This window comes from Anas acuta, chromosome 11 (assembly GCF_963932015.1).
Source record: "Anas acuta chromosome 11, bAnaAcu1.1, whole genome shotgun sequence".
Classification (NCBI taxonomy): Eukaryota; Metazoa; Chordata; class Aves; order Anseriformes; family Anatidae; genus Anas; species Anas acuta.
In genome coordinates this window covers 19,888,959-19,916,373 of record NC_088989.1, presented here as the reverse complement: position 1 = coordinate 19,916,373, position 27,415 = coordinate 19,888,959, and the positions used below count along the sequence as shown (strand labels likewise).

General features: G+C 44.7%; 1 protein-coding gene across 11 annotated transcripts; it reads left to right on the top strand.

Annotated features, from left to right (window-relative positions):
* The first annotated feature begins 688 nt into the window (after nucleotides 1-688).
* CARD19 (caspase recruitment domain family member 19) lies at nucleotides 689-27,221 on the top strand. 11 transcript variants are annotated; one of them, XR_011100360.1, is made up of 7 exons: nucleotides 691-1,010; nucleotides 11,745-11,887; nucleotides 13,631-13,784; nucleotides 14,574-14,677; nucleotides 18,284-18,343; nucleotides 20,512-20,583; nucleotides 22,268-22,337. XR_011100360.1 is itself a non-coding variant. In XM_068694665.1 (7 exons), exons 2-7 carry the CDS (start codon nucleotides 10,415-10,417, stop codon nucleotides 22,378-22,380), a joined length of 564 nt encoding a protein of 187 aa, XP_068550766.1. In that variant the 5' UTR covers nucleotides 698-1,010; nucleotides 10,356-10,414; the 3' UTR covers nucleotides 22,381-27,221. The 11 variants fall into 11 exon arrangements, 9 of the variants coding, with proteins under 9 accessions (XP_068550763.1, XP_068550762.1, XP_068550766.1 ...); XR_011100361.1 differs by having other exon boundaries at nucleotides 18,284-18,325; nucleotides 22,268-22,336; XM_068694665.1 differs by lacking the exon at nucleotides 14,574-14,677 and adding an exon at nucleotides 10,356-10,436 and having other exon boundaries at nucleotides 698-1,010; nucleotides 22,268-27,221.
* Nucleotides 27,222-27,415: the final 194 nt, after the last annotated feature.

The window sequence follows — 27,415 nt, the reverse complement described above, 5'->3', positions numbered from 1 at the left end:
TACTTAAGCACGCATGTGTTCAGACTGTCCATGTGTTTCAAGGTCAGGGTGGTATGGAAATGCTCACAGTAGTGTTTCCCACAGGAGGTATGTTGCATCTATGAGCTGCGGTCTGCAATAGCTTCAAATCCACACCCAGATGCTGGCCTTGAATTCAGAAAGCCCGTGGGCTGTGTGCTGGCTGCACAATGTCCTTTTTGTCCTTCCTGGACAGTGGCGGTCAGGTGAGGCACTGGGGCTAGCAGGGTGGTCACTTCCCTGTGAGGATGCTGCACACACGGTGGCTTTGTTCTCTGCTGGAGCTGGGCTGAATCTCAGCTTACCAGCTCTGCCAGCTGTTTATTTATACACCTATGTTAAGGGGAGGATGCTCAGTTGGCTTTATTTGCTTCCTGCCTTCACAAAATTTCAATGTTTAGGGGTTTTCAGAAAAACAAACAAACAAAAACACATAATGGGACGAGTATTTTACTCCTTTACATAATTTGTTTTTTTTTTTTTGTTTTTGTTTTTGTTTTTTGTTTGTTTGTTTTTTTTTTTTTTTTTTTTAAAAGGGATCAGATATCAAGCCGCGTGGTTTTGAACACATACGTGAAGCTCTTTGTCACCCCACGTACAAGCTCACAGCACTGTCTGTGGTATTTCCGACGTGAGTTACAGCAGATATATGAGGGCTTATTCTACGTGCCGACCTCTGCGGTGTGCCAGGAGCAAGGGGTGCTCCGTTTTTGCGCTGTCTGTGCAACCTTTGCGTCCTGCCAACGCCGCCAACATTCCCAAGGACACAGTGGGTGGCTCCCTGCTGTCACAGCCACCAGAAGCGAAACCTGCCCCGGGCCCCCCCCCCCCCCCCGAGGCTGGGCTGCCAGGGAGCGAAGCTCTGTGGTGGAGCTTCCGCCCTGGCGTCTGGAGCCAGAAGGAAAAAGAAAAAAAAAAAGAAAAAAAGAAAACCACCACCACAAGCGGGGGGAGCGGCCCCACCGCCGCCCGGATCATGCTCTACAGAACGTGTAAGTGAGGGGGGCTCGGGCAGTCCCAGCGCGTCTCCTCCTCGAACGCAGGGTGAGACTAGGTTGAAACCCGGGTTTCGTTCGTCCCTTCAGGGCTCTGGTCCTGTTCAGCTGGGGGAAAGTGGAGACTCATGTTGTGATTTAACAGTTAACGGATAGAATGAGGAAACGCGGCATGCTGACGCCGCCATGGCAAGGGAAAGGCTTAGTAAATGAAGTAACTTGATAAATAAAGAAATCAGGCGGTTTCGCAGGGGGAAGCAGCGATCGCGTTGGAGATCAGCTACCCAGGAAATGCATCTGCTGCCCTTGTACAAGCTGGGAAATGAAACTCAGTCAGGTCGCTTCATCTGGCTGCTAGGCTGGGGGGGGGGGGAAAGCCTGAGAGAAATCCCAGAGGTTGAGAAGCCAGACCAGCCCCGCGGTCCAGCTTGGCTGGCAGCAGGGAGCGAGGACCTGGCCCAGGGCTGCTCTGTCTGTGACCGTTTTGAAAATAAAGCACAATTTGCCTCACAGGGCACAAGGGTTTCATTTAGCCCTTTATGCCCAGCTTGTCCCGGCTGCTGGTCCTGAAAGCTGTGCTCCATTTCTGGCTGTGCTCTTTGAATGTCACAGGCCTGGCTGTGGGAGGGGACTCGGTGGCCGGATCCTGCCAAGGCCAGGCCCCAGCACGGGTGATGTGTGTGTGGGACGCGGCCGTGTCCCCCCTCCAGTGCCCCGCTGCCTGCCTCCCGTACCTGCCTTCCCGAAGCAACCTTCGTGGCGGTAAGGTTACAGCAGGCAGACGTGCCACGGGCATGAGGAGAAGCTTTATTTAACCCTTGATGCTTGCATCATTATCTGAGCCTGCAGGACAAAAATATCTCCAGGCAATGTGTCAGTGTACGCTGCGGCACTCCTGAGCGGTTGCTTTGCACTTCCATTCCACAGCGCTCAGAAACACTGCCTGCTAAATATCATTTGTGTCAGAGGTTTCAGTCTGTGTCACAGTAAGGCTACCAGGTTTTCAGGTCTGTGGTTCAGACGCTGGTAGTGACTCCAGGGACATTTTTGAGAAGAGCACAAACTGCAGTGAACTCACAGCTGTATAACACAGTCATAAAAGCAAACTTTCAGCGCGCCATATGCCACTGCTTCTCAGTGCTCAGCAACATCTATTGCTGTAATATTTTAACATACAGATGAAATTCGCTTAAAAATATGATGAGAGGAGCTATAAAAATGACAATTTCCTTTCCACAAGGTGCCTGTTTCTATTACTACATCAGGTTGCCACAAATGACTTTGATATGGGCATGATCAAGGTCTCTGTGTGCAATAATAATAAGTTAAAAACCTGTTTTCATGCTGTTCAGAAAATCTGGATTTCTGAGGGTGAACTGAATAAACTCAGGATGCTTATAGTCTATTCATCTTCCCAAGGGCAGGCACCATAACCATGTCACATTATTTTGTAATACTAAAGCTTTTCCAAGGAGGTGTTTTTTTTTATTATTTTTTTATTATTTTTTTTTCTCCTATATTATTACATTTTTTAAAGATAGGGAAGCTGCTTCAATTTGAAGTATGGAGATATAGACCGAGACATTTTCAGGAGTAAATGTGGGGTCTTGGGTATCTCATTTGCTAATTAAGGTGGTTGTAACAGGCTGGCTTGCAAAAGCTCAGGGTTGCTGGCCAGGGGGATGTCCTGGGTTAGCCCCACAGAGACGAGGCTCAGAGGGTGCAGGTGTTGGATGTGACGCCGGGTGGGAGCCTCGCCCCCGGAGTGCTCCACCAGGGTGGAAATGCCAACCTGGCAGGTAAGGCCAGGCGCTGAGAATGAAGGCGAGAATATTGCAGAGCTCAGAGGTCTGGAGGAAGACTTTTAGGACTGCCTGACCCTGCTAGGACAGCCCGGTATCCATCCCCACGCAGCTTCTCAGGGCTGGTGCCGGGTATGGCCCTTCCTCCCGCACACCGCCAAGTGGCAGCACTCGCAAACTTCCAGCAAAGGCTCTGTTTTACTCCACCTCTCCCCCTCCGTGGCCAGGCCTAGGCTTAGCTGAGCCGTCTCCTGCAGGGACGTGCAGCCGGCTGTGAGGAAAGTCCTCCCCGGTTCCTTTCGCAGCCCCTGCCTGCGCTGTGGGCCTGAGCAGGCCAGGCATCAGGCTTCAGCACTGCAAGCTGGCTGGTGGAGCTGGGCCAAAAGCTCACTGAAGGAGCTGCGATCTGAACCCACAGAGGTCTCCAACGGGTCGGACCCAGCGCTGTTACAGGCCGACCCCTGCTTGCAGCCAGCACCGAGTGAATGCAGCTCTCCTGACCCTGCCGGGGTCGCAGCTGGGACCCGCAGGCCCATGCACTGCACTGGCCTCATTTTTAGACTTCACACAGCAAGTTAAAATCTGCTGCTGACACATGCACCAAATACAGCTTCCAGTCAGTCTGGGAGTCATGTAAACCTATATATATGTATATAAACCCAGACTTTCCATAGAGCACGCAGCCAAGCACTTCTGGAAGAAGCAAGGGACCAGCAGGCTGTGGAAGAGCAATGCAGGAAAGATCTGGATTCTTCCTGGGTCCCATCTAAATGTTCAGGTGTCTGTTCCCAAGACACTGCATCACCTAAAGCAAGGGCTGTATGTTTTACCATCTGTCTAACTGCTATAACTTCCTCACCCATTAGGGTTTAAATGGCACAGACACACAACTTCTTATGGGCTAACCCTTCAGCTGTTCTTGTCTCTGTGGCCACCCATGCAAAGGTTTTGTTTCCAGTGCAAGGGTGTGTTGTGCTGCTCGGGAACTTGCTGTGTAACAGAACCAAGTTGTCTTAGTGAAAAGTGTCTTCTTAAGCCAGTGCCTGAAGATGCCCAGGGCTGTGCAGGGCAGCAGTGTGTTAACTGCGTGCCGTGTTTTCAATGTGAGTCATAATTATAAATCATGCCGTATCTTTACCATAGGAGAAAACAAACTTTTCTGTTAGAAAAATACCAGGTATCACAGTTAAGAAACAAAACAAAACAACAACAACAACAAAAAAAAAAAACAACAACAGTAAAAACATATTCCTTCATCACAATTGTCATTGGTCCCAGCCAACATGGGTTCATGAGGGGTAGGTCCTGCCTAACAAATTTGATTTCCTTTTATGACAAGATCACCTGTCTAGTCGATCAAGGGAAACCAGCTGATGTGATCTTTTTGGACTTCAGCAAGACTTTTGACACAGTTTCCCATAGGATTCTACTGGACAAAATGTCCAGCCTACAACTTAACAAAAGCATCATACGATGGGTGAGCAATTGGCTGACGGGCAGGGCTCAAAGGGTTGTGGTAAATGGGGCCACATGAGTCTGGCGGATGATCACTAGTGGGGTCCCTCAAGGCTCCATTTTAGGGCCAGTCCTCTTCAATGTCTTTATAAATGATTTGGATGTAGGACTAAAAGGTGTTCTGAGCAAATTTGCTGATGACACCAAACTTGGAGGAGTTGTGGACTCAGCTGAGGGTGGAAAGGCCTTGCAGAGAGATCTGGACAGATTGGAGAGCTGGGCGATCACCAACCACATGAAATTTAACAAAAGCAAGTGCCAAGTCCTGCACCTGGGACGGGGCAACCCTGGCTATACATACAGACTGGGAGATGAGACGCTGGAGAGCAGCCCTGCAAAGAGGGATCTGGGGGTTGTGGTTGACAGCAAGTTGAATATGAGCCGGCAGTGTGCCCTGGCAGCCAGGAGGGCCAACCGTGTCCTGGGGTGCATCAAGCACAGCATCGCTAGTTGGTCGAGGGAGGTGATTGTCCCGCTCTACTCTGCGCTGGTGCGGCCTCACCTCAAGTACTGTGTGCAGCTCTGGGCACCACAGTACAAAAAGGAGATTAAACTGTTGGAGAGTGTCCAGAGGAGGGCCACGAAGATGGTGAAGGGCCTAGAGGGGAAGACACATGAGGAGCGGCTGAGGGCACTGGGCCTGTTCAGCCTGGAGAAGAGGAGGCTGAGGGGGGACCTCATTGCTGTCTACAGCTTCCTCCGGAGGGGGAGAGGAGAGGCAGGTGACCTGTTCTCTGTAAACACCAGTGATAGGACCCTTGGGAATAGTGTTAAACTGAGGCAGGGGAAGTTTAGGCTGGACATCAGGAAGAAGTTCTTCACCAAGAGAGTGGTTGCACACTGGAACAGGCTCCCCAGGGACGTAGTCACTGCACCGAGCCTGTCTGAATTTAAAAAGCTTTTGGACTGTGCACTTAGTCACATGGTCTAAACTTTTGGGCAGACCTGTGCGGTGCCAGAAGTTGGACTTGATGATCCTTATGGGTCGCTTCCAACTCGGGATGTTCTATGATTCTAATTCGCAAACACAAGGTTCAGCCTTGCTTCTCCACAGTGTTTATACCTGGGAATATCATTTTGTCTCCACACCTTGCTGGGTAATTAAAGGTTTATGAAATTTTATGCTGACGGGAGCTTTTAAAGTACACAAGAGTTCCTTGCACTTCCTTCCTCGGAATCAAACACGCCCTTACTGATAGGACGCTTCGCTGCGCACTGCTCTGCCGCCGAGGGGAGCCGAGGGTCTCCTGGGACGGGGCTAAGGACCCGCGGGCTGGGCTCACCCCTCGCGGCCGCACCGCAGGAACGCGGGCTGCCCTTGCACACGACTGTCACACGGCTGGTACGCGGTTGTCACACGGCTGTCACACACACACGGGGCTGTCAGGGCTGCCCGGGGGCGGGCCGGGGCGGGCGGCGCTGCCCAGCCCCGGGGCGGCCCCGCCGAGCTCGGCAGCAGCAGGAAGGGCCGGGCCGGGCCGCTATGGCCGGTGAGGAACGGGAGGGAAGGGAAGGGGCTGGGGAAGGGGCTGGGGCTTCGGCCGGGCGGTGCACGGGGTGGGGGGCGCCGCCGCTCGCAGCGCAGCCCCGCGCCGGGCTGTGCTGGGTCATGCTGGGCTATGCTGGGCTGTACTGGGTCGTACTGGGCGCCCTGCGGCAGCACCCCGTTTTTGCCCTGTACCTCTCCGTGCCGCTCTGCTTCTGGGCTGCGCGTTTGTTTACCTGCCGCTGCGCGATCGGTCCCTGGCGCTGTCGGGTCCTAAAAACTTGAGATCCCGAGGCCGAGCCGCCCCCGGGTTTAATTTAATTCCGCGAGCCAAAACCAGCTCGTGAGTCACCGGGATGTGTGCGGCTGCTGGGCAGGGGCGGGCCGTGCGCGGCCGCGCTGCACAAGCCGGGGGCCGCGGGAGGTGCTCAATGCACGCCGCGGGGCCACACCGAGGCCGCCTGCTTCCCAGCTCCATTTCAAGGTTTCGCTCCGGCACTTGGAGCAGGGAGCTTGCCTTGCAGTGCTGGCATGCGTTCTGCAGGTTTTACGGAGGGATGCGTGAGTTGTGCTGAGGGTTAGAGTCAGCAAATGGGATCAGGCGTGTGTGTGAAATTAAGCATATGTGTTTCTCCACCAAAAGCAGCGGGGCTGTAATGTATGTGGGCAAAAGAATTCCTCAGGGCAGAGTCACTTCCATACCAGATTTCATGCTAGAGCAGGCCGGCTGTGCAGTGCGCGATGACTGAAAGAAATCTGTCACGTACACCTGGTCCCAGCCTTCTGCTCAGTGAGACTGTGCCTCTGCACCTGCAGGACAAGCTCTCCTGGTTACTTAAGAGCCCAATTACTTATTTTTCATATGAAGGTTGAAGGAACACGTAAAATAATGCCACGTTCAAGTATAAAGAGCATTTTAACACTTCTTTATCTTCTATTTTTAAAAGATATAAAAATAAGTTGTTGAAGTTGCTGTCAAAGGTACTTTACCTTGTGGTAGCAGTGGTGGCCTTCTGTAAGTGAAGCTTGGGAGAGAGGCAAGCTGTCTTCCAGCTCAATATCACCGCTTCCAGACCAGAGGAGCAGACTAGTCCCTCCTCATCACGGGTAACCAGTACATTTGGTAACCAGTCTGATTTATAATCTGGGTCCACTTCTCTGCAGCCAGATTCCCTGTGAAATCCTCAGCATGCCTTTCTTAGGCCCTTGAAAGAGGAAAGCCAACAACTAAATTAGAGTAAAAACTAACATTTCGTTGATTTTTCAGCTCTTTGCTGAGATGCTTTAACAGGGAGTTTGCATAGATACATGCAAGTAGTTGGACCCATGCCTTGAGGTTTTAATTGTCAGATTGCCTTTGTGAGGTTTATGAAAATGTTTGAGCAAGTTTTACAGGAAGTTGCAACTCATGTTTACATTACCTAGCAGATACCATTAAGTTTCTAGAACTGATGTTCACAAATTATGTGTGTTGTTATGAAGAACAGGAGAGATGTATTGGGGTTTTGTGTCTGTTGCATTTAAATTTTTCTGCTTTATCTTGTCTGTTTGCTTGGTAAATTGAAGAAGGCTTTTAATGGCAAACCAAACAGAACACAGTACCATAATATAGTGGTGTAAGAGACAGTATCGTGAGTCCTTATGTAAATATTGGTGGAGGTGTTCATTGGAAATGCCTACCTGCCTGGCTTCAGGCAGCTGGCAGTGTTCAGGCTCCCTGGGCCCCTGCATGGATTAGAGCACAGAGTACAGTTAAGTGGCACATTGCTGTGAGGAATGACTGACCACAGGCATACAAATTTGAAATTCAGCCGCGGGGTTTTGTTTGTTTGTTTTACAGTGTTAATCGTAGGTGGCAATCCAAAATGCAATGTAAGGATGGCATGGCCATGGGGCCACGTGTTTTTTATCTGAAAGGGCAGCAAAAGTAGGTTATGAAAGAGAGTACACAAGGGGGGTGGAAGCAAAAATCCAGTTTGCTCTGTCCCATTTGTTGTTCCTTATGTACAAAACACTGTGGGGTCTTCTAAGGAAAGAATAATTAAGCAGAATGAAAATTACAAAGCAGTTTTTGACAGCGACCTGATAGCGACACGTTTGTGTTGTCAGTGCCAGCAGCTAGCAACACCATTTGGGGGGTGTTAAAATGTCTGGCCATGCCATGGCACTGTAGCTATGGTCAAGTTCTGTGGTTTTGCTGCTTCAGGCTTCTGGGCAAGCACCAGCCAATAATGAGATGGTCCTTGCAATGCTGCGGTGGCTTCTGCTTAAAAACAGTCACCTTGGCATAGAGATTTAAGATTTTCTTTCCAATAGCTGTTGCCTCTTTGAGGCAGTGAGATAAAGGGTGGGGATGTGAAATGTCCCAGACCACCAGCTCCTGGATTCATAGAGCCTGAAAATGTGTTGGTAGTTTCACTGCAGGTGTGAAGCTAGCTGCTTTGGGCTTCCTTTATTTAAAAATGTAAGTGAAGGGTGCGTTCAGTACTGACAAGCATTGGTGAGACTGCTGTGGAGCACTGCCATGTTGGGGCAGAACATGGCGGGTCACTGGGCCGCTGTGCTACAGCAGGGCCCAGCTGGCTGCCCCGGGCAGGGCCCAGTGGCCTGGGGACACGCTGCCACTGGTGTCTGCTGGTGGCACTGGTGGGGACAGGAGGTGGCTGGGACAGGCCTGGGCACACTGGGCCACAGAGCAGCGTGTGGGGTTTGGAATGCATGTGTGCGCTTTCCAGATAGCCTTATCACCTCAGGGCAGGGTGCCACGTCCCAGCCACTAGCATCGGTGGGGTTTTGATGGTGTGGAATTTATTATTGTTATTTATTTAATTTAACAGCTGGAGCACAGTTCTGCACTGGTGGGTGGCCTCTGTGGGCATTCTCTTTCCTGGTCTACCAGGAGCTTGAACACTGCCATTGCTCCTGTGGGCTGAGCAGAGACTTCTCGGCGTCCCAGGAGAGCTGAGGGGCTTCAGAAGAAGCAAGGGAGATGCTGGAGGTTACTTCTTGGTGTTGAACTGGTGTTGAGCTCAATAACCTCTCTCCAGAACATTTTAAACCTTGCACCCAGTCCTACATCCTGAAGTGAGGTGGTTTGGAGGTGATGGTACAGGTGGGTGAAGCATCTTTGTGGGGCAGGAAGCAGGCCACTTCAGAGGTAGCTCTTGGAAATGGAGCAGCCCATGGGACTGGAAAAACATCCTGCAGGCACCTGAGACAGGGTTTGTCCTTGGCAAGCACAGATAGCAATGTCTGCTAAGAGCGTTGTCTTGCTCTCTCCTCAAGCATTTTGTCTTAAACAGGAGGAAAATGGAGCCACTCTTGAAATCTCAGTGAGGCTTACACTATGTAATGTAATCTGCGGTGCACAAGTGTGCAGGTTGCAGATGGCAGCAAAGAGCCTTTGATAAGACTGATGATGGTTCAGTGAGTGTGTGTAAATGAAAAGCACTGTGAGGACATGGAGTGCACCTGAGTGCTCAGAAAATGATCTCAGCTTAAATGTGATCATCAGCTGGGCACAATTAACTTCACAGGTGTAATTGCTTCTGATAGACTTCCTTGTGCTGCCTGCATGGGAATCTGTGCTGACGAGGCAGTAACGGGGCATGTGGGAACCAGAAGAGATGATACTTCAGTGCTGTTTTTATTTTACTAACTAGTATATATCCTGTTTGTTAGATCTTTGCCTGTCTTTTAGCACTTGTTGTCATTTGTTATTGAATGTCAAGGTGTTATTTGAAGTTTAATTGCTCTACTAGCTTGTAACCCCAGGTTCAAAATGTGTTTTTGTAAGCAAGCAGAATGTACAGAGTTGTTTGTGATGCTCAGAGACACTTCAGATCATGTAGCTAAGGCAGAGGAAGGAGGAGGAATCTGTCCTCACTGGGTGGCAGGGAGGAAGCGGGTGACATGGCACCTCATTCCCCAAAACCTATTGGCACAGACAGACAACTTGATGGTACCCTGGTGCCTGAGGCCCTGTTCGTGTTATGTCCCAGTCCTCCCTGCGCCTGTTGCGCATCCAGATGAGTGGATTTGAAGAGGAGAAGTTTGATTTCAGTCCTTTTGTTAGCGCAACAAAACAGATTTGCTCAGCAAATATGTCAGTGCACCGTGTTTCTAACAGCGCACTGTAAGTCTGCATTGGAAGAGAGAAGTGGGAAGGCTAGGAATTAGAAACATATGAAAATAATGTGTTTGTAATAAAAAGTAAGAATGTGACTCCAGTTCTGTTTTGCCTGTGGAATGCCGCTCTGTGCAGTATCAATAGCTGTATTTTTGTTTGAGCAGGAGTGGCACTGGCAGCAGAGAAGTTGTTACTGCACAGTGATCACACTGGGAGGTTTTCCTGAGCTCTTTCCTGCAAATGCTGTTAGTATTATACAAAAACAGGAAAAGGACAGTGTAATTAAAAAATAAAAAAAAAGAAAAAAAGACAACTATGAAAGAGCAAGGGCTGTGCATAGGCACAGTGCATCATGCATTCGTTTTCTGGCTTTCTCCTTAATTCTTCTGTTTGTCTTCTCTAAATCACAGGGCACAGAGAAGTGATGATGGTGTGTTTTCTGGTAGCCAAAATACCATAAAACCTGTGCATGTGCTTTAAGCAGGGGGAAGGTACAGTGCTTTTTTTCCTTTTCTTTCCTTTTTTTTTCTTCCTGTGCTGCTCGGGTGTCATGCACTCAACTTTAGCAGTTTACATCGACCAGTGGACTTGGTAGAGCACACTTGTGCAGGTCAGACATGTTAATACTTCAAACATTGTCACAGATGTTCTGTTTCTAAATCTGATAAGGGTGCAGTAACCTGTGGAACCTGCCTGAACTTGTGTCTGTATTTTAGTATGGGCAATACACACTAATAGCTATAGGGAAAGCTACGCTCTAAGAGCGAAACTCCTGCAAAAGCCATTGCTGTCAAATTGGAAATGGTGCCTAAAACAACAGCAAGTGTGGATTTGTGTATTTGCAGAGGTCTGTATTAATATAAAAAGGTGTTTTATTGGAATGAGTATTCGAGTGTACACACACAGTGTCACAGTAAAAAAAAATAAATAATAAAGTTACTGCTTTTTGAATTCTCTTTCTCCCCTCTCCTGGGTGAGGTGGAATGCAAGGATTCCTTCTTTAAAAAAATTCATGGCCCTTTAACAGAGATTTGCTCCCAGTGTTCCAGTTTTGTTTCAGTCTGGGCAGTTTATGCTGGGCACATGGCTGGCTTCTCCTCTTAGACAAAAGGCAGCACTGAACCTTTGGCAGGTTGGGTGACATTGGTGCCAAGTTGTCTCAGCCCTGTTGTGACTGTCTGGGCGAGCTTCCCTGCACCCCGTCCTGTACCGCCAGCCGCTGTCATCATCGGGTCCTAAGCAGCAGGCAAAGACCAGCACTGCTCTGTGTATTGTTATCAGCTGCGTACGTCCTTTGAAGCCAAATTTAAGTCCTTTTACTGTGCTATGTAATAGAGAACATCTATGAAACACATCTACAGAAAAGTTAGTTTAAGATGTTATTTTTAAGCTCTGTAATCTGACTTTGTATTTATAAATGGCAGAAAATGTTCAGTGATTTAACAATATTAGGACCGGATGGATGCTCTCAATATGATTAGATATCGGATAGTGCTTGACATCCAAATAATTTAGAGCCTTTTCCCTTTGGAAAGAGAGGGCAGTACCAGTGACTAGCCAGGGGGTCAGGCTTGTGTAATTTTAATGGACAGGTCTTTGAAAGCATGTGGCTGTGTTACATATCCCTGATAGATAGTTTGGCTTTCAAAACTTATGTGATGGTAATAATTCTATTTTATGCATTTAACCACTGTTAGGAAAGTGAAATGTACAGGACTTAAAAATAGTTTGCTTACTGTGATTTTGCTTACTGTGATATTACTTACTGTGTCTTGTTCTTTGTGTTATTTTATTCTTAGATCAGTCGTATTGTCAGCGGCTGCAACATGACATGTATTTTCTTACAAGCAATAGCCGACTGAATGAGCAAGTGGTTGATAAAATTATCCTTCAGCTTAATAGAGTCTACCCCCAAATTCTCACCGATACAGAAGCAGAAAAGGTAACTTAATGAATTTTATTATATCTCTGAATCTTGCATTGTTTTTCTGAGTGCTGTCTAGTGAGCCTTTCACACTAAAAAGCCCACATTCTTCAATATCTGCCTAGGCGTTCTTTCTCATCTTAATTTGCACTTATATTAGCAGTTCTTTCTGTAGTATTTCAGCACTTCGGGGATTAACAAATGTATCTTCAAACAGTGAAGTGCCAAGAAAACTTCTGTGTTAAGAAAATTCTATCCCTATTTTTCTCAATATAATACCCTCTGTTTTCTGTTGGTAGCAGCTCAAAGACTAGGTCAGGAACATGTGAGCTGAGTTGCTTCTTCACCTCATTGCTGTCTTCTATAATTGTTGGGGCTGAGAAATGGATGGAGTTAGTAACATCTTCAGGAGGTGTAGCTGTACATGGAGGAAGGCCTCCTTGGGCTGTTAAAAGTGGGTAGCTGTTTTTAGGGAGAAAGATCTTTTAAACCTGTGTAGGCTGAAAGGCAGTTAAAAGCTGCCCAGATCCTCATTGTAACAGCTTGTACTTGCCCTCTACTGATTGCATTGTCTGCAGAAGGCTCAGAGTTTTGGCACATGAGTAGTTCTGCAATAAGGAAGCATAGATCTAATTCTTTCTCAGTCAAACTTTATGGGGATAAATAGTGATTTGGTGGTGGAGAACAGCGCTACGTCATCAGCTGAGCCAATCCAGCCATCAAGTTACGACAATCAGTATCATGTGCACAATTAAAGATGGTCTTATTTCCTCAAGGTCTTCAAAATAAATGAAAAAGGAATTTATGATTTTTTTTTTTTGATTGATTTCTACACTTAGCAAATAGTAACGAGCTACTTTCATGTAGGTCCAGGCAAGTTTCTGTCATCTCTGAGTGTTTAGGAAGCTTACCATTCCTGATGTATCTATTTGACCTTGTGGAAATTTTGCCAGAATAAGGAGTGTTATATCAGATGCATTGTATTCCCATCCCCCTAGAGAATGAATTGATCCTAACTAAATGTACTGCAAATATTATCTACTGTACTGGTATGAAATCTAATGCTTTGCTGAGAATGACTTTGGACACTTTCCAAATAAGCTGAGATCAGTCTGATGTGTGTAAGGTACACATTTTCATTTTTCTTTGTAAGGTCTTGTAATATTCATCACATTTTAGAGTACAGAAAAAAAGAGCTTTCTTCTGCAGCTGCTTGCCATCGTGCCTGAGTGATGAGAATTCATAAATGCTGCACTGGGTATGCAGCAGTTCTGGAAGCAATGAGATGTGTAATCTTGGGATGATGAACACTCCAGTATTGGGACTAATATAAGTAGTATAAAATACCTTTTTGGGTGATCACTGCTAGGTATCTAAGGGAAAACCTGAAAACATGGCATTTGTTGGTATTTCCTATTTGCTGTCAGAATCAAATTGTGGAGTGGCAAGTACCACGTTAGTTTGAATACAGAGGAAACATCAAATGTGAAGTAGCTGTCACTTTATTGAGACAGGAAAAAAAAAAAAAAGAAGGAATGCAGAGGCAATATGCTCTCCAACAAGCAGTGCTGTCCAGATGGAGCTCAGGGTCTTAAAGAGTCCCAAGCATGTCCTTTTTAGGTTCCCCTAATTTTCTGGCCCATTGTTTTATCAAATGTAACATGAGCTTAATATCTTTATTTCTTGGCATATCGTGAAGTGATATAAGATTGTTCTCCAGCTGTTGTAGTCTCTCTTCTGATGAGTGCTTTTCTCTTACAGTTCAGGAATCCAAAGGCATCACTCCATACCAGGCTCTCATATCTGATAAAGCACCTTCAAAAGAAAGGAGACAGGCACTGTCAAGAATTCTACAGAGCTCTACAGATCAATGCTGAACAGCTGTATAATGACCTGCCAAGCAGGAAAATCTTGAGTAAGTTGATTTGTACGTTGAATGAATTGTGGATTTCCTTATCCATGTATTATGAAATCTCATTTCAGATGATCTGTTCAGATTATTTACGTGTGTATATATATATATATATATATATATATATATATATATATATATATATTTAACGTAAGGATTTCATCTGACTGGAATTTTAAAAAAGCAGTAAGGGATTTTGATTGCATAGCTCTTCTTGTTGGTGGGTTTGGGATGTCAAAAAATATTTGATAACCTAGAAATACGAGCACTCATGCTTGAAACGTTTTAAGTGCTACATGTAAGACAGCAATATAGCTCATATGAGGGACAATTTCTCTCTTTGTAACATTGGCTCTTCATGGATTTTTTATTTCATCAGTGTTTACTCTTCTTCACAACAAGTCAGAGTATTAGAATAAAAAAACCTTCAATTTGTTAAGCTTAAAAACCCAGTGGCTAAGAAACTTGCCTTTCCCTCAATCTGTAAATCACCCAGTTGTGTCTACTTTAAGATGAAGCGAACACTGCTAAATCATGTTTCATCCATGTACCTTTGCAATGCTGAACTACAATATTAGTCACTTAGGGCTCATTTTGTGCATCTGGCATGCCTGATTGATGTCCATAAAACTGCCCACCAAAAATATCTATATGTATACATGGACATAGTCCAGAAGGACTGAAGCCCAAACTTCAGATTTGACACTACACTGCAAAGAAGCTAAGTTCTTTAAGGAAAAGTATCAAGCCTGAATCGCTGTATGTTGATTTTTCTTTTTTTTCCCTGCCTAGTGAACTGGAGAAAAGAACAATATTCAAAATGGATGGGAAATATGTTTAGGCCTCCAGCATGCCGAAATGACTTGAGCAGCTTGAGGGAAAGTTCCTGCATTTGGGTTAGTGAAGGTGCAAAGGGACTGCAGTTTAAGAATTCCTTAAGAAATATCTAACAGTACTAATAGCTAACAGTACTAATGCTTCACCAGTCAGTTGATTCCAGTTATAAAATCTCCACAGTTATGTGCCAGAGGAAGTTTTAGTAACGTGGGTCAAACACTATTTAGATTCAAACTGTTTCATCAAAAGTTCCTAAGTCTAAAGAAACAAAAGACCAACAAGTAAATCTACTCTTTCTCTTATTTCTGGAGTATGGCATGCAACTGGCAGAAAAAAAGCAGGCAAAATTGTAATTACCTTTTAAGGTACATCATTGTCTAGTTTTGCTCAGCCTTCCTTTTTTGAAGGAAAAGGTTTGTGTCTGCGCAGCACAAACACTGCCTGCACAGGAAGGCTGCAAAGCTCCCCCAACTCTCCAAATCCTATACCCAAACTCCCTTGAACGGGCCCATCCCTTCCTCAGAATCTCAGCTGAACATGAATCCCTATTGATTCAGCCTTGCAGCAGATCTAAGGCAGTGCTTTTGATCTGCTATTCACCTTGCAGCTGCCATGCCCTTTCAGAGAACAGGCTCTTGAATCAAATAGTCTTCGATCTATCACTTTTATCTGAGGTAGAGGTGAAGGGCGACAGGTTTTCCTGCCAGGCTGACTAGAAGGCAGCAGACAGCCTTTAGTAATTAAGAGCAACTTAAGAAGTCTTAGTGTAGTCACTAAGAATATAATTTCAAGCGTGTATTGATGTTTTAAGAATTTAAACTCTGTTAACGTTCAATAACTCTTATCTTCTACAAGCTATTTCTGAACATGGCTCTTACCTTATCTGTACACGTTTGCCGAGGCCTGACTACATGCCCTATAGATGGGCTGAATTCAGCTGGGTACTAGAAACTGCACAGCTGTGCACAGGTTCATCAGTACCCATAAAACTCACGTGGGTAGGTGTGCAGATGTTGAACAGATGGCCCCTCACACTGCGTTGTGCTGTTGTCACACCTGGACAGACTAGCAGAGAGGAAGCTTTCACAGGGCCTCTGAGCAACTTCTTTTTGACTGTTAGCTAGAACATGAACATGCTCATCCCTGCCCCTTGGTTAATTCAGAGAGCTTTTCTCAAGGAGCCATGCAGGGTGAGGGCCTTCTCATGTTCAGACAGCACATAACAAGTACATGTGCTAGGGCTGCGTCAAAGCAAAAATAGCTGCTTGGTTCTCCCAAGCTGTTTATCTGCAATTGCATTGTGTAGAGGGACTCCCAGTAACAGTTGTAAGTCATTAATACCCTGTGTCTTGGTACAATCTTATGTCACCATCCTCAGAGCGATGAGAACAATTTAAAGAACTGAGTTAAATCAGTACTACATGGTGAGATTGTGCAGTTTCCTTGTATTGACCCAAGGAGGAAGTAAGGTGATGAGAGTGTTTGCATTAATGTGTTTGCTGCTTCTTACGAGTTCTGTAACTAAAACAAAGGTCTGTATTCTGGATTGAAAGGCTGAAAAACATCTGTGCAGTATATTGAGCTAAAACCACATATGATTTAATTCTTCAGAAAAAGCTACTTTTTCAGTATAAGCTACAATTTCTCATTTCTGTGAACTTGAATCATTTTGAATATTACAGGCATTATCCTTCAGACCTCCAACATGTGCAACTTCTATGTTACTCATAGGAATAGTCAAAAACATATTCTACAAAGAGAACCTTTCAAAGACTTCTCTTTCATTACAAAAACAACTTCAGTATTTGTGCTAGAACAAGATTTGTTTTCTTTGCCTGGAGTATAATATTGCAAGTGAAATGTTTAGCAATGTCTCCTAATTCCCACTAGAGGGTGGAGAAGGCACACAACATGGACAAAACTATTGAAGCCAAACAGGATTTCCATGTGACTCAGAAAATGGTTTTATTTCTCTCAAAGCTGACACGGATTAGAAAGATAAAGGATCAGCTCAGTTCAACCAAATGATAGCTTGGCAGAAGTGCAGAGTTGGCTGTGCTCTCCCGTGGAGTGCGGGGATTTCTTTACTAGAGTATCTAGAGAGGACGTCCCTCACAACAGGCAGGCTACGTGAGATTGCCATCGATGCAGAGTGCACCATGGAGGCTCTGCAGCAGTCCTTTCTCCCCCAGTGTGACTCAGGCTCTGCAGCAAAGTGGTTCAGATGTTTCTGTTCTGCTTGAGTGCTGTGCTGTCACCCCCCCCCCGAGAGGGATGTTTGTAACGTGGGAGATGAGCGTTCACTGTCTGGCCGAGGGCAGGTGTACAGGGCAGCTTTCCAGGACACCTCATGTAGCACCAAATCGTTGTGCAGGAGAACATCAGCTTAGACCTGTCTCAAATTCTGTCCTATTGACCATCAAATTTCAAACTCTGACTTTGTGCCTTTTTAAAAACAAACAAACAACAACAACAAAAAAACAACAACTCTTGTCTACCAAGAAGTTTATGAAAGAAAAAAAAAATCAGCTGCAAATCTCTGCCCAAAGCAGAGGTGGAGGCTCTGCTTCACCTCGTCTCTGTGCATGAATACGCAAGAAATGGGCAAAGAATCAGTCTGGGCCTGTTCTAGTAAAACAAAGATGCTGCTTAGGTATTTTACTACACAACTGCTTTCTTAGTGTCCTCTCACCCATCCTGTTATGCTTTCAGACCATGTTTTTAGGAGAGCCTAAATGACTATTCTTCGTCAAGCCCTTCCAAAAGCTGTTCTGCGGTTATCCCTGTATCTTATGTGTGCAGAGTGCTAACTTGGAGTAAACCTGCATGGGATGACTCTAAATCAAAGGAAAAAATAGCAACAGCACAACTTGCTTGTATTTCAGAAAAATAATTTTATAGCTGCTAACTCTTGACAATCTTGTCCTAAGGTCAACCTCCTTTTCAACTTGATTTTGAAAAAAAAAAAAATGCTACCTAGAGGCAAAAATTATTTGTGCCAGATGTTAGCTCAAAGCACCTACAGCTTTCAAAAAGAAGCTGTACAAGTAGTTAGCTGAAAGCAGAATTTGGATAAATAATCTGTGCCAAGCAGTTCGTTCTGAGTGCTTCATCTGCCAGATATATTCAAGCATGGAGATTTACTCAAGAACAGACCAGAAAGGATAGTGCTACATTAAATCAGAGGGTTGTTTTCAGATTAGCACATACGTTGTTGGCTCACAAATATTTTGTATTTAGCACAATGAAAGATTCTGGCATTAGGGAAGGATTAGCTCCTGCTTTTCTCACTTGGGAAACAATTTGAGTGTCGTAAAGTACTCATGTGCCAGTGGTTGTCAGTAGTTGTCCCTCATGTCTGAATGCCAGCGCGGCTATGTGTAATGTTATTTATGTGGCTAGAGCCTAACCAGAGCAGAGGTGTTGCTGCAACCATTTATAGCTATTTATAGTACATTCAAATGACGGTGTAACTCTGTCTTCTGATCAAAATATATCCAGGTTTAACTATAGCAATGATTTATTTTGGGAGGGGCTAATACTTCCTGTCAAAAAATGATATTTGTCTGAAATGTGGTATTTTGCAGAATTTAGCATGTGCTGATTATGTTTGTGTGTTTGCTTGAGCTGAGTACTAACTTGTGATGTATTGCTTTTATTTCTAGAAACCACAGATTCCACAGAGATAGACACTGACATGGAGAAATGTATGCTAAATGACAGGGGTAAATAAACGCATACAGTGTCACTTTATGGAATGGCTTTTCAGATTATGATGCAATTTATTTTATCACGTAACTTGCATTTCATGTAACAAATTGGTTGTTTTATGATATCTTTACTGTCACCGTTTAAATGGAATTAATGGAGGAAAGCATACTGAGCTGCTGTTGAGGAAAACAGTGCCAGGAAATTCAAGAGACCATAGAGTTTAATCAATATTCACAATGGTATTTTACTTGCTTTGTTTTAGCTAAACTCTTCATTTCCTATGATTTGTTCAGGGCTTGAATAGGAAGGGCTATTCAGCTGCTGCTGCTGTGGCTTTGCACAAGGCCATCAATTTTTCTGTATAGCTTTCAAATTTTTTGATTTTTTTAAAGCTTTCAATTTAAGTGCAAATCATTTAAAAAGAAAGACAGGAAAATAAGCAAGGATGAACTTAACTATATTTTCCTTAGGGAAACGTGTTTTTTTCCTCTTGCTTTTTTTGATGCCCAGATTACAGAGAGGCATATATTTTTTATTCACAGAAAGATATTTTGGAAAGAAATTGAAGAGCTGAAGAAACTGAAAGAAAGATGAATTTTTTGAAATTCATAATGAACTCATATTATTTAAGTTTTAGTTGATGTTTTATATAGAAATTTGCATTCAATTATGGGATATTAAAAGCACCTTATATGAAATGTGCTTTTTTGGCAGTTTCCCTCCTAAGAGAAGACTGAAACAAAGGGCAGAAACACAGTTTAGTTCGACGTATATTTGTGTGTCACTTCTTTGAATATTTAACCAATTTGCTGTTCAGGATTTTGTTCACACTGCTATTGCTGATTGCAGCATAATAGGAAGATCAGACAAGGTTCTCAGAAATAAGAAAATGAAATAATTTCTCTTCTTCCTCACACTGATGAAAGAGACTGGAGTTTGTTCAGCTGCTAGTGACCCTCTTAGGGAGGTTATATCTGAAAGAGCAACCAAGTCATTGCTCCGCTGCTGTTTCTTTAATGTCCACGTCCATGTGATTGGCTCCCACTGATTTGTTAGTCTAGCGTACGTTTTTCCTTAAATTGATAGGAGCAGTTTAATTCATAGGGAAGTCATAAATATAAATAGAATATTAGATGATAAAGAAGCTGATATAAATCTTTGTGAGGCTTTTGTATATGGATAAGTATGAATTAGAAAGGTTTTATTGAACATCAGCATTAAGCTGCATGTAATTCCAGGCAGACGCATTAAAGCAGTGTTTCCAGTGAGAGGTTTGAGGTATGTGTGTGGCTCTGTACTTCAGAATTGTAAACAGGAACAAGAATATTTGCTTTTGTTATGAAAGCATAATTTGTGAATAGCTGTATATATAATTACATGCAGTCCCTTCCTGCTACATTTTATATGAATGTGTGCATAGATGCTATTAAAATAAATGAGACATACAGCTACAGGAATAAAGTAAGTCCTGTGTACTAGTTGCAATCAAGGAAACTGAACTGATGGCTGGCACTGAACGGGCTTCTGGCATTGGTTCTGTTTTCCTTCTTTAGCATTAGTTATTTTTACAGGGCCTGATTCTGCACGCTTCTTACAAAAAGATGACTTTGCATGATTGAACCCAGTGGAACTTGAGCGTGCTGCCTCCACAGCAGGATTCAGGGAGAGTAGCAGTTTGTTTAGGGAAAAAGGAGATAGGCACAAGGCAAAAAATGGGATAAAACAAAGCCCTGCTTGTAAGGGACTGCAATCTCATGTGCTGTATTTTCTCAGTACTCTTACCCCATGGGCAGTACCTTGACCCAATGGAGTAAAACACTACATTATGTGGGTGAGGTCCCAGTAATCTGGTTAGCATTTTGTTGTAGCGTTTAAAGGTGTTTTTGCTAAGTTTCATACTAAGAAAACACCTGAGGAAGCTCTCGCTTTAGTTTAGTAGAATACAGTTATGTGAACAGAGGCAAACAGTGAATGGTGTCAAAGCAACTAGTAAAAATTAATTACGGTGTAATAGATGTACTTCGTAGTATGTTAGGTACAGCACATACATAATTGTGAATGTGCTAGCTTCATTTGAATACACTTAGTTATGCATATTAAAAGCAATTGATGATTTAGGAACTGAGATAAACTTCCACTGCTCTGCTCTGCCCTAATGGGTTCCCTTTTTCGTTTTCTCTAGGTCCAGTGTTTTTCCTCACTTGTTTTAGTGTGGCTGCAGGATTTGCATTGTTTTGGTATTGCTCTCACTCAGGTAATGTACCTCGGTGTTTTTTCTCTCTTTTGCCTTACTTTAGCACGTGACTGGGGAGAGCGGTGTGCTTCTTGATCTAACATGGATTACTTAATAGAGCGGGTCAAGGTGTCATCATTCATTAATGAGGTTAGGATACAAATTGCACTTCAGACATGCCGAGGTATAAATAATGGATAGGTTGCCTACAGAAGATGCCGCAAGTAGGGGCCCTTTTTAAAGGCAGCAGCCATGTGAGCTCCTGTTGCTATAGCAATGGGTCATGATTCCCAGCAGCCATGAGGCAGAGGCAGGAAAGCAGCCCCAAACCTCCTGGCTCCCACACCTTCTGGAGCTGTTGAAGCACAACCGGTTCCAGGGCTGTGGGGTCTCTGCTTGATTGCTGAGCCCAAACAGCTACAGCATCACCTCTGCTGCTGGCTCTGGGTTTTGCTCTCCCTGCTGTCTGCTCCATAGCAGCTGGCAGTGCAGGGCAGGTACCTGCTCGGCTTCCCAGCCCTGCCTCTGCTCTCCCAGCGCTGCTGTGAGGGTGGTGACCCTTAGCAGGAAGGGCACTGGCATGTCCCAGTGGGTCAGCTGCAGGGAACCAGCGAGTCAGCACCAGCAGGAGCAGGCAGCTGGCTCAGCGGGATTGCTTCCTCTTGGCCTTCACGCGCTGCGGGAAGTGCCATCTCTACAGGGTAGGTGGGGATCAGAGCCCAAACTTCATGTTGGATTAGTGCCTTCTGGTCCTTACACCCTGGTCACAGCAGTCATATTTGGGTATTGTCATTTTCTTTTTTTTTTCTTTTTTCTGGAGCTGTGGGCTGCTGTCCCTGATCTGTAGCACAGGCTCTTGGATGTTTCGGGTGATGTCTGGGCTGTTACACTTCGCTCCCAGATCAGTCCCTCAGCTGGACTTTCCACAGAGTCCGAGTTTAAGATTAACAGGGAAACATTAGACCTTTGAGGTTAACTCTTGTGCTTCCTTAGCTGCCATCACCTTCCTTCATTGGGTTCAGTCACCAGCATTTTACAGATGCATTTTCAGAAAATCATTCATGGACCAGTCAAAAAAAACAAAACAAACAGGATCCATCACGTCCCTTGATCCCAGTTAATTGTCCAGAGTATTAGAAGTGTGTATCTTACAAAGTTGTTTTCAGCTCCAGCTGAAAATTTATTATTCCTTTCAGATTAGAGCCCTTAATCCCTTGTTTCTGTACCAATTGACACTTCATGTTGTCTCCCTGTGGAGGTGCTGGTGCCTCGATGACTTGAGCGACTCTGTAAAATAAGCTGCTAAAGCTCTCCAAGTCTTTTTTCCAAGGCTCTTTTATCCAGTTTTTGTTACTCTTTTGTATCTGTGCAGTGTCTCAATGCCCCCTGTGTAACAGGACCACCAGACCTGCATGTGACATTCCACACTCACACCACCCTTATATCCAAGGCCGTGCTCAGGTGCAAAACTGCCTCCTTACCTAGCTCAGTAACCTCCTATTTGTGTGCCTGGGACTACAGCAGTCCTCACATTCATCATTATCCTGTCTTGGCTGTTGATGCATACAATATTGAAGGAAACAGGCTTTCCTCTAGAGTAATTTTTGTATTGATTTTTATTTTTCCTAGATGCTGCGCACTAGCTAGAATGAAATTTAACTGTGTTCATGTTCTCTCTTTCCTCCCATCTTCATTTCTGTTTTAGATACGAAAGTCATAGGAAGAGCCAGGAGAATCTTGGGCTTTTCTCCTATTATCATAGGAAGACATGTTAGAAATATTTGTATGTTGTATTTGGAAGACATATCAAGAAATTAAGGAAAAGCTGCCTCTTCACTCAGACATCTGTACAGTGTATCTGCCAAGGGAAGACAACGGTGCATGAATATTAATGTACTATACTCTCATACCAAAGATTTTATTAACTAGCTTCATCAATAATTGTGTTGCCTGAAGATGTATTCAGAATTTCAGCTATATATGTCCTTCCTTATGGGAACGGACCATTTATTTTTGTAAATGCTTATTTTAAAATATTTATCATTTGGATAAAAGTATTTTTAATACAAGCTATAAAATTATATCCTAACTGATCATGGGTCTTAAGCCATATTTTGCATATATGTTTTTTGTACTGGAATGAAGGAACATAACTGTTTAAAGAATGCTACACTGTGTTTTATGATAATTAATTTAAGAAAAGCACTTAAAAACACACCACACACTCAAAGCCTTACTAAGAAATGGATTTCCATCTCTGGATTGTCTGTTTTGTCTAGATCCTTTATCCTTACTACCTGAGCTCAGGTGGGCACTGGTACCTACAGAGCTTTTCAGTGCCAGTTACCTTTGTGTATGCCTAATCCTTGCCATGTTTTTTAATCCCGTTTGTGCCTCACCACACCTGCCTTGTTCGTGCTCATGTTGAGCTGTTCATCATGGTTTGAATGCACTGGAACTCCTGCAGGCTAGTGCCCAGCCCGTGGAGGGTTCTGGGGACTGGAATGTCTGATCTGAAGCACTTGAAACTACTAAGATTTTTCAGAGTTAGCTTTGTCTGTACCAGTGAGGTGTTTTGGGGACTGTACATCCAAGAAACTGGAGTAATCCATAGTATTTTGCAGGGACTTAGTATTGTGACTTTTTTAATGGCCAGAAATGTGTATATGTACTTGAAGAGCCTGCGATTGTTCATAATGTTGTTTTATGTGTTTTTCGTCTAGAAGATGAAACCTGAAAGACCTGTAGAACCCATTTTCAGCATACAAACAGAGTAAAACAAAAATTCTTGAGGGAGGTTCAGGGAGTCAGGGCTGCAAATGAAGCATCTGGGTTTTCTTAGCTTTGGAAACCTAACCAAGCTCCTGCCTAGCTCAGTACAAATGGTTGTGAGAAGTGACATTATCAGTGGGTAGTTCTTCCATGGCCTGTTGAAGTACATGAGGAACCTGGGGTGACTGTTTCCCTGTATTTGGTGAGAAAGATACTTTGTGGCTCCTCTTTCACTGGAATGCAACTTCCAAATCAAATTGAAAGCCGATAGAATTTCACATGGGATCCTTCAGTGCATGGTAACTTGTGATGTTGCTGCAACTTATTCAAGTGACTGAGCTTTTGGATAAATGAAGTCATTTGAAGTGGATTTCTCAAAACATCCAGACCAAAGATTGTCTTCCAGCTTTAAACTTTATGCTATAAAAATGCCATCATATTCTCCAGGGCAAATTATCTTGTAGTAACTGTATTTCTTTCCAGCACAATACTCACCAGATGTTGTAGCAGGGGTGTATTCCAGAGGAGGAAGTGGGTACAGGGCCAAATTTCTAAATAAAAGACCCATGGAGTATTTTCAGGAAATGTCTGAGTGATGAAAAAGGGCTCAAAGCCCCCCAGTTTTTACTGTTGTGAGGGAATGTTTTAACCTAGTACTTTGCAGTGACTGAGGCAAGAGCCAACCTCAAGTAAGAGTAGCCACAGTCTGCAGTAGGCAAAATCTTGACAGTGCATCCTGATGGTCATCACTGCTGTGACTGTAGCTCACCTGAAACACCCAGGTGAAATGAAATGGGCTGCAGCCTGGTTGTGGTACTGCTGCAAGCATGCTGCAAGTCAGCACCAGCTACCTGGCTAAGCATTCCTTCTGACCCTCTGGGGACAGGTAAGCCAAGCTGAGCTCCTGGCTGCGGGGTTTCTGCTGCTGCCGGCACCTGAAGCAGCTGCTCTGGAGCTGGCCTGGATATTTTTACACAGCTGCAGCCACTCCTTTGCAGAGCTGGCGTGTCAGTAACAGCTCCCCTGGGGTAACCGTGCGGCTCTCAGCAGAGCAGTGGTTTGTGTAGACAGACATACCCTAAGATCAGCAGCGGGCCACGGGATGTTATAAACACTTAATGGCCTGATTGGTGCAGCGTAAAATCTGAAATGATACAAATACCAGGCAAACAAAATAACATCCAGCAGAGCAGTTTATTTCAACTTCTTTTCCCCTGCCGCCATCCCACCATCTCTTGTGTCTGCTCAATCTAATCTCCATGGGGAATCTTATTAGGGAGAGAACAGTGACAGAGCTGAGTGTTTCCTATAGCGTTGCCGAACAGCTCTGCTTTGGGCACACCGCGAGGCTCTGCTGCCCGTGTTACACCACGAGCTGTTGCTGTGCTGCCTTCCATCTTGGGAAGGGCTTTATTAAGGTCTGTTGTTTCCACTGTGCCTTGCCTTCTGTTAAAAGTGACAACAGGTGGATTTTCTCTAGCAAACCATCTCTGATTTATAGCATTTGGAATGATTTGTTACTCTCCCCACTCCTGATTAAATCCTATATCAACCCCTTTTTAAGGGACTAGAAAAAATACTTCTGACCTCCAAGGAGGCTTTAAATCCTTGCCTTGAAGCCAACTTCGAAACCTCATTAGAAGAAGCGTATTCCATTTTACATGAAAAATATTATTCGAAATAATGGCAACAGTCACACCTCATTTTAAAGCAAAACCAGAGGTCTCATTGCTGCTAGGCAGATTCCTTCTGCTTAGGTCATTTACCGTGTTACCCTTAGAATAACAGGTTGCAAATTGTTGTGATCTGTTACTGACACCTGCAGAAGCTGTCGGTGCCTTGCTTAACCTGAAGGTGAGACCCTGCTGTGCTTGCTGGTTCGAGGGTGCCCAGCAATGCCAGGAGCCCTCCCAAGTCCAAACTGCTCCAGGAGCACAGCAGCTGTGCAGCAGCACATGGTCCTCCCAGATCATTACACCAAGGGGCTTTCTTGAGCCTCTGAAACCATAGGGAGTAGGAAGGCTTACTGAAGGCTCTGGCTGTATTTCTTTCTGAGGTTGCTTGAGATAAAGATGCCTCTCAGGAAAAAAATTCCAGGACAAGCTATCCCCAGGGCTAGGGCTGGGAGGAGGGAGGAAAAACAAGCTCAGATTCATCCCATTGTTGTTGGTGACAGGACCTGACAGCAAAGAATGGAAAATAATCTGTTCCTTTATCAGCGCTAGTTTTTAATTTAAAAAGTGAGGGTAGCTATAAAGCTGTCGTGTGCAGAGGCTTGTGCAATATGCAGTCTCCAGAGAAAGCAATGACTAGGCTCCTTTCCTTCCCTTTCCCTGCACCATCATAGTCCTTAAAAAGGCTTAAAGAAGTTGGGCAGAACTTCAGTGGGTGTTTTGTACTTCTCTGGGGCAGAACAGAGCATTGCAGGCGAGCCTGTTGGGAGACATTCTTTTTCTCTGAAAGTTTTTCTTTCAGGAACAAATGCCAAGGTTTAATATGCTTCTCCACAAGTGTGTCTGTACAGCAAACGCAGACAAATGAAGTGATAATTCTGTATTTGGGTCCTAGAGGAAGCACGTATATACCCGCTTGGAAGTCAGGTCCTTCTAGGCAGGCAGTGTTATTTACTTCAAAATAAATTTGGTAGGGTTCTGGACGAGCCTGCTGGCTGCAAATTTTCAGCTTCCCTGTCGAGAACAGCTTGGCATTTATGGCTGAAGATGCACTGGTGCTGAGGAGCACGCCTAGCTGCCTGTGCAGGGAACTTGGCCTGGCTGTGTGCAATTCAGTAGGTGGCTGAGCGTGCAGAGGATGGAGGCCGTTCTTGTCAATGCCATGATAAACATACACTAGTCATAGAGGAGCTAATAAAAAGCAGCCATATTTTCCACTTACCTTGTCTCACCTTGTGCTACTCTGGTTGAAGCAGAAAAATGTTTGCATTAGCAGCATCAAGGGCTAAGGCGCCAAGCAGCTATGAGGTCAGCGGTCCTCATCTGGAGGGCTGAACACAGTGCTCAGGGAAAAGATGGTCAAGGTGAAGAGTGGCCACCGAGGTGTGGGAGTGTGCAGGATATCAAGCAGCACCAGCATGTGCTGTGCTGTGCGGCCCTGCCTCCTGCAAGGCTGATACCTAGCCAAAAGTCAGCATTCTTCCCTGCTTTTTCACGTGAAGGGGCTTTCTGATTTTAAGTAAAGCTGAACTCTGATTGTCCTGTCCGTAGTGCTTGGGGTCCCCGGGTTCCAGCAGGAGAGGTAGGTGGTATTGCAGCCCCCGAGCAGCGAGCAGGCTGCTGGCCCCAGCCCCCTGAATGGCTGAGGCAGGCTGGCTGGGCCGTCTGCTTCTGAAGGGCTGGGAAGCGAAGTGACAGATCATACTGTGAATTTGCACAGCTCCATTTAAAGACAGCCTGCTATTTAAAGTACTTCAGTGGAGGATGGTGTGCCTGCAAGTGAGAGCTATAATGAAGTGATGATTCACTCCAGGGCATGCAGGGCTACTTGATAGCTGTTGCCTGCAGTGTTGGAAGCTGCTGAGGCAAAGTTACCTTTCTTCCTTCTTTCATTTGTGATTTTTTTTTTCTCATACTGTAATAAATTAAAAACATTAAAACATTTGGTCAACGACTGCCGTTGTGGATGCTTTTCACTGCTGTTGTGCATACACAAACATTAGCCCAGAAAAATGACTTGCCTTAACTGTGTAATCAGCATTGCTGTTACACAAAGTAATGAAAACAGTTTGCTGCACTTCACAGGGTCAGTCTTTGTAATCATTTATCCTCACATATGTTTTCTTTAATTCTATACAAATTAATGGCATTTTTTTTGTAACGGGATGAAGCTGGTAATTAAATTGTAATAAAATCTGTACTGAGAGAAAAGTGCTGCTGTGTATGGTGTGTGATACTCTTTGCTGCCCTCTCAGAAGTGCTCCTTGACACCTTGCCCTCGTGGCAGCTGTCTGCTGAATCCTGCTCTCCGATGGCTAATACTTGCTCTTGGCCGTTTGTGGCAAGATTTTTAATGTTACCAGCTGGTTTCAAAGTTCTTTGCCTAACCTGCTGTGCTATCTGAAATC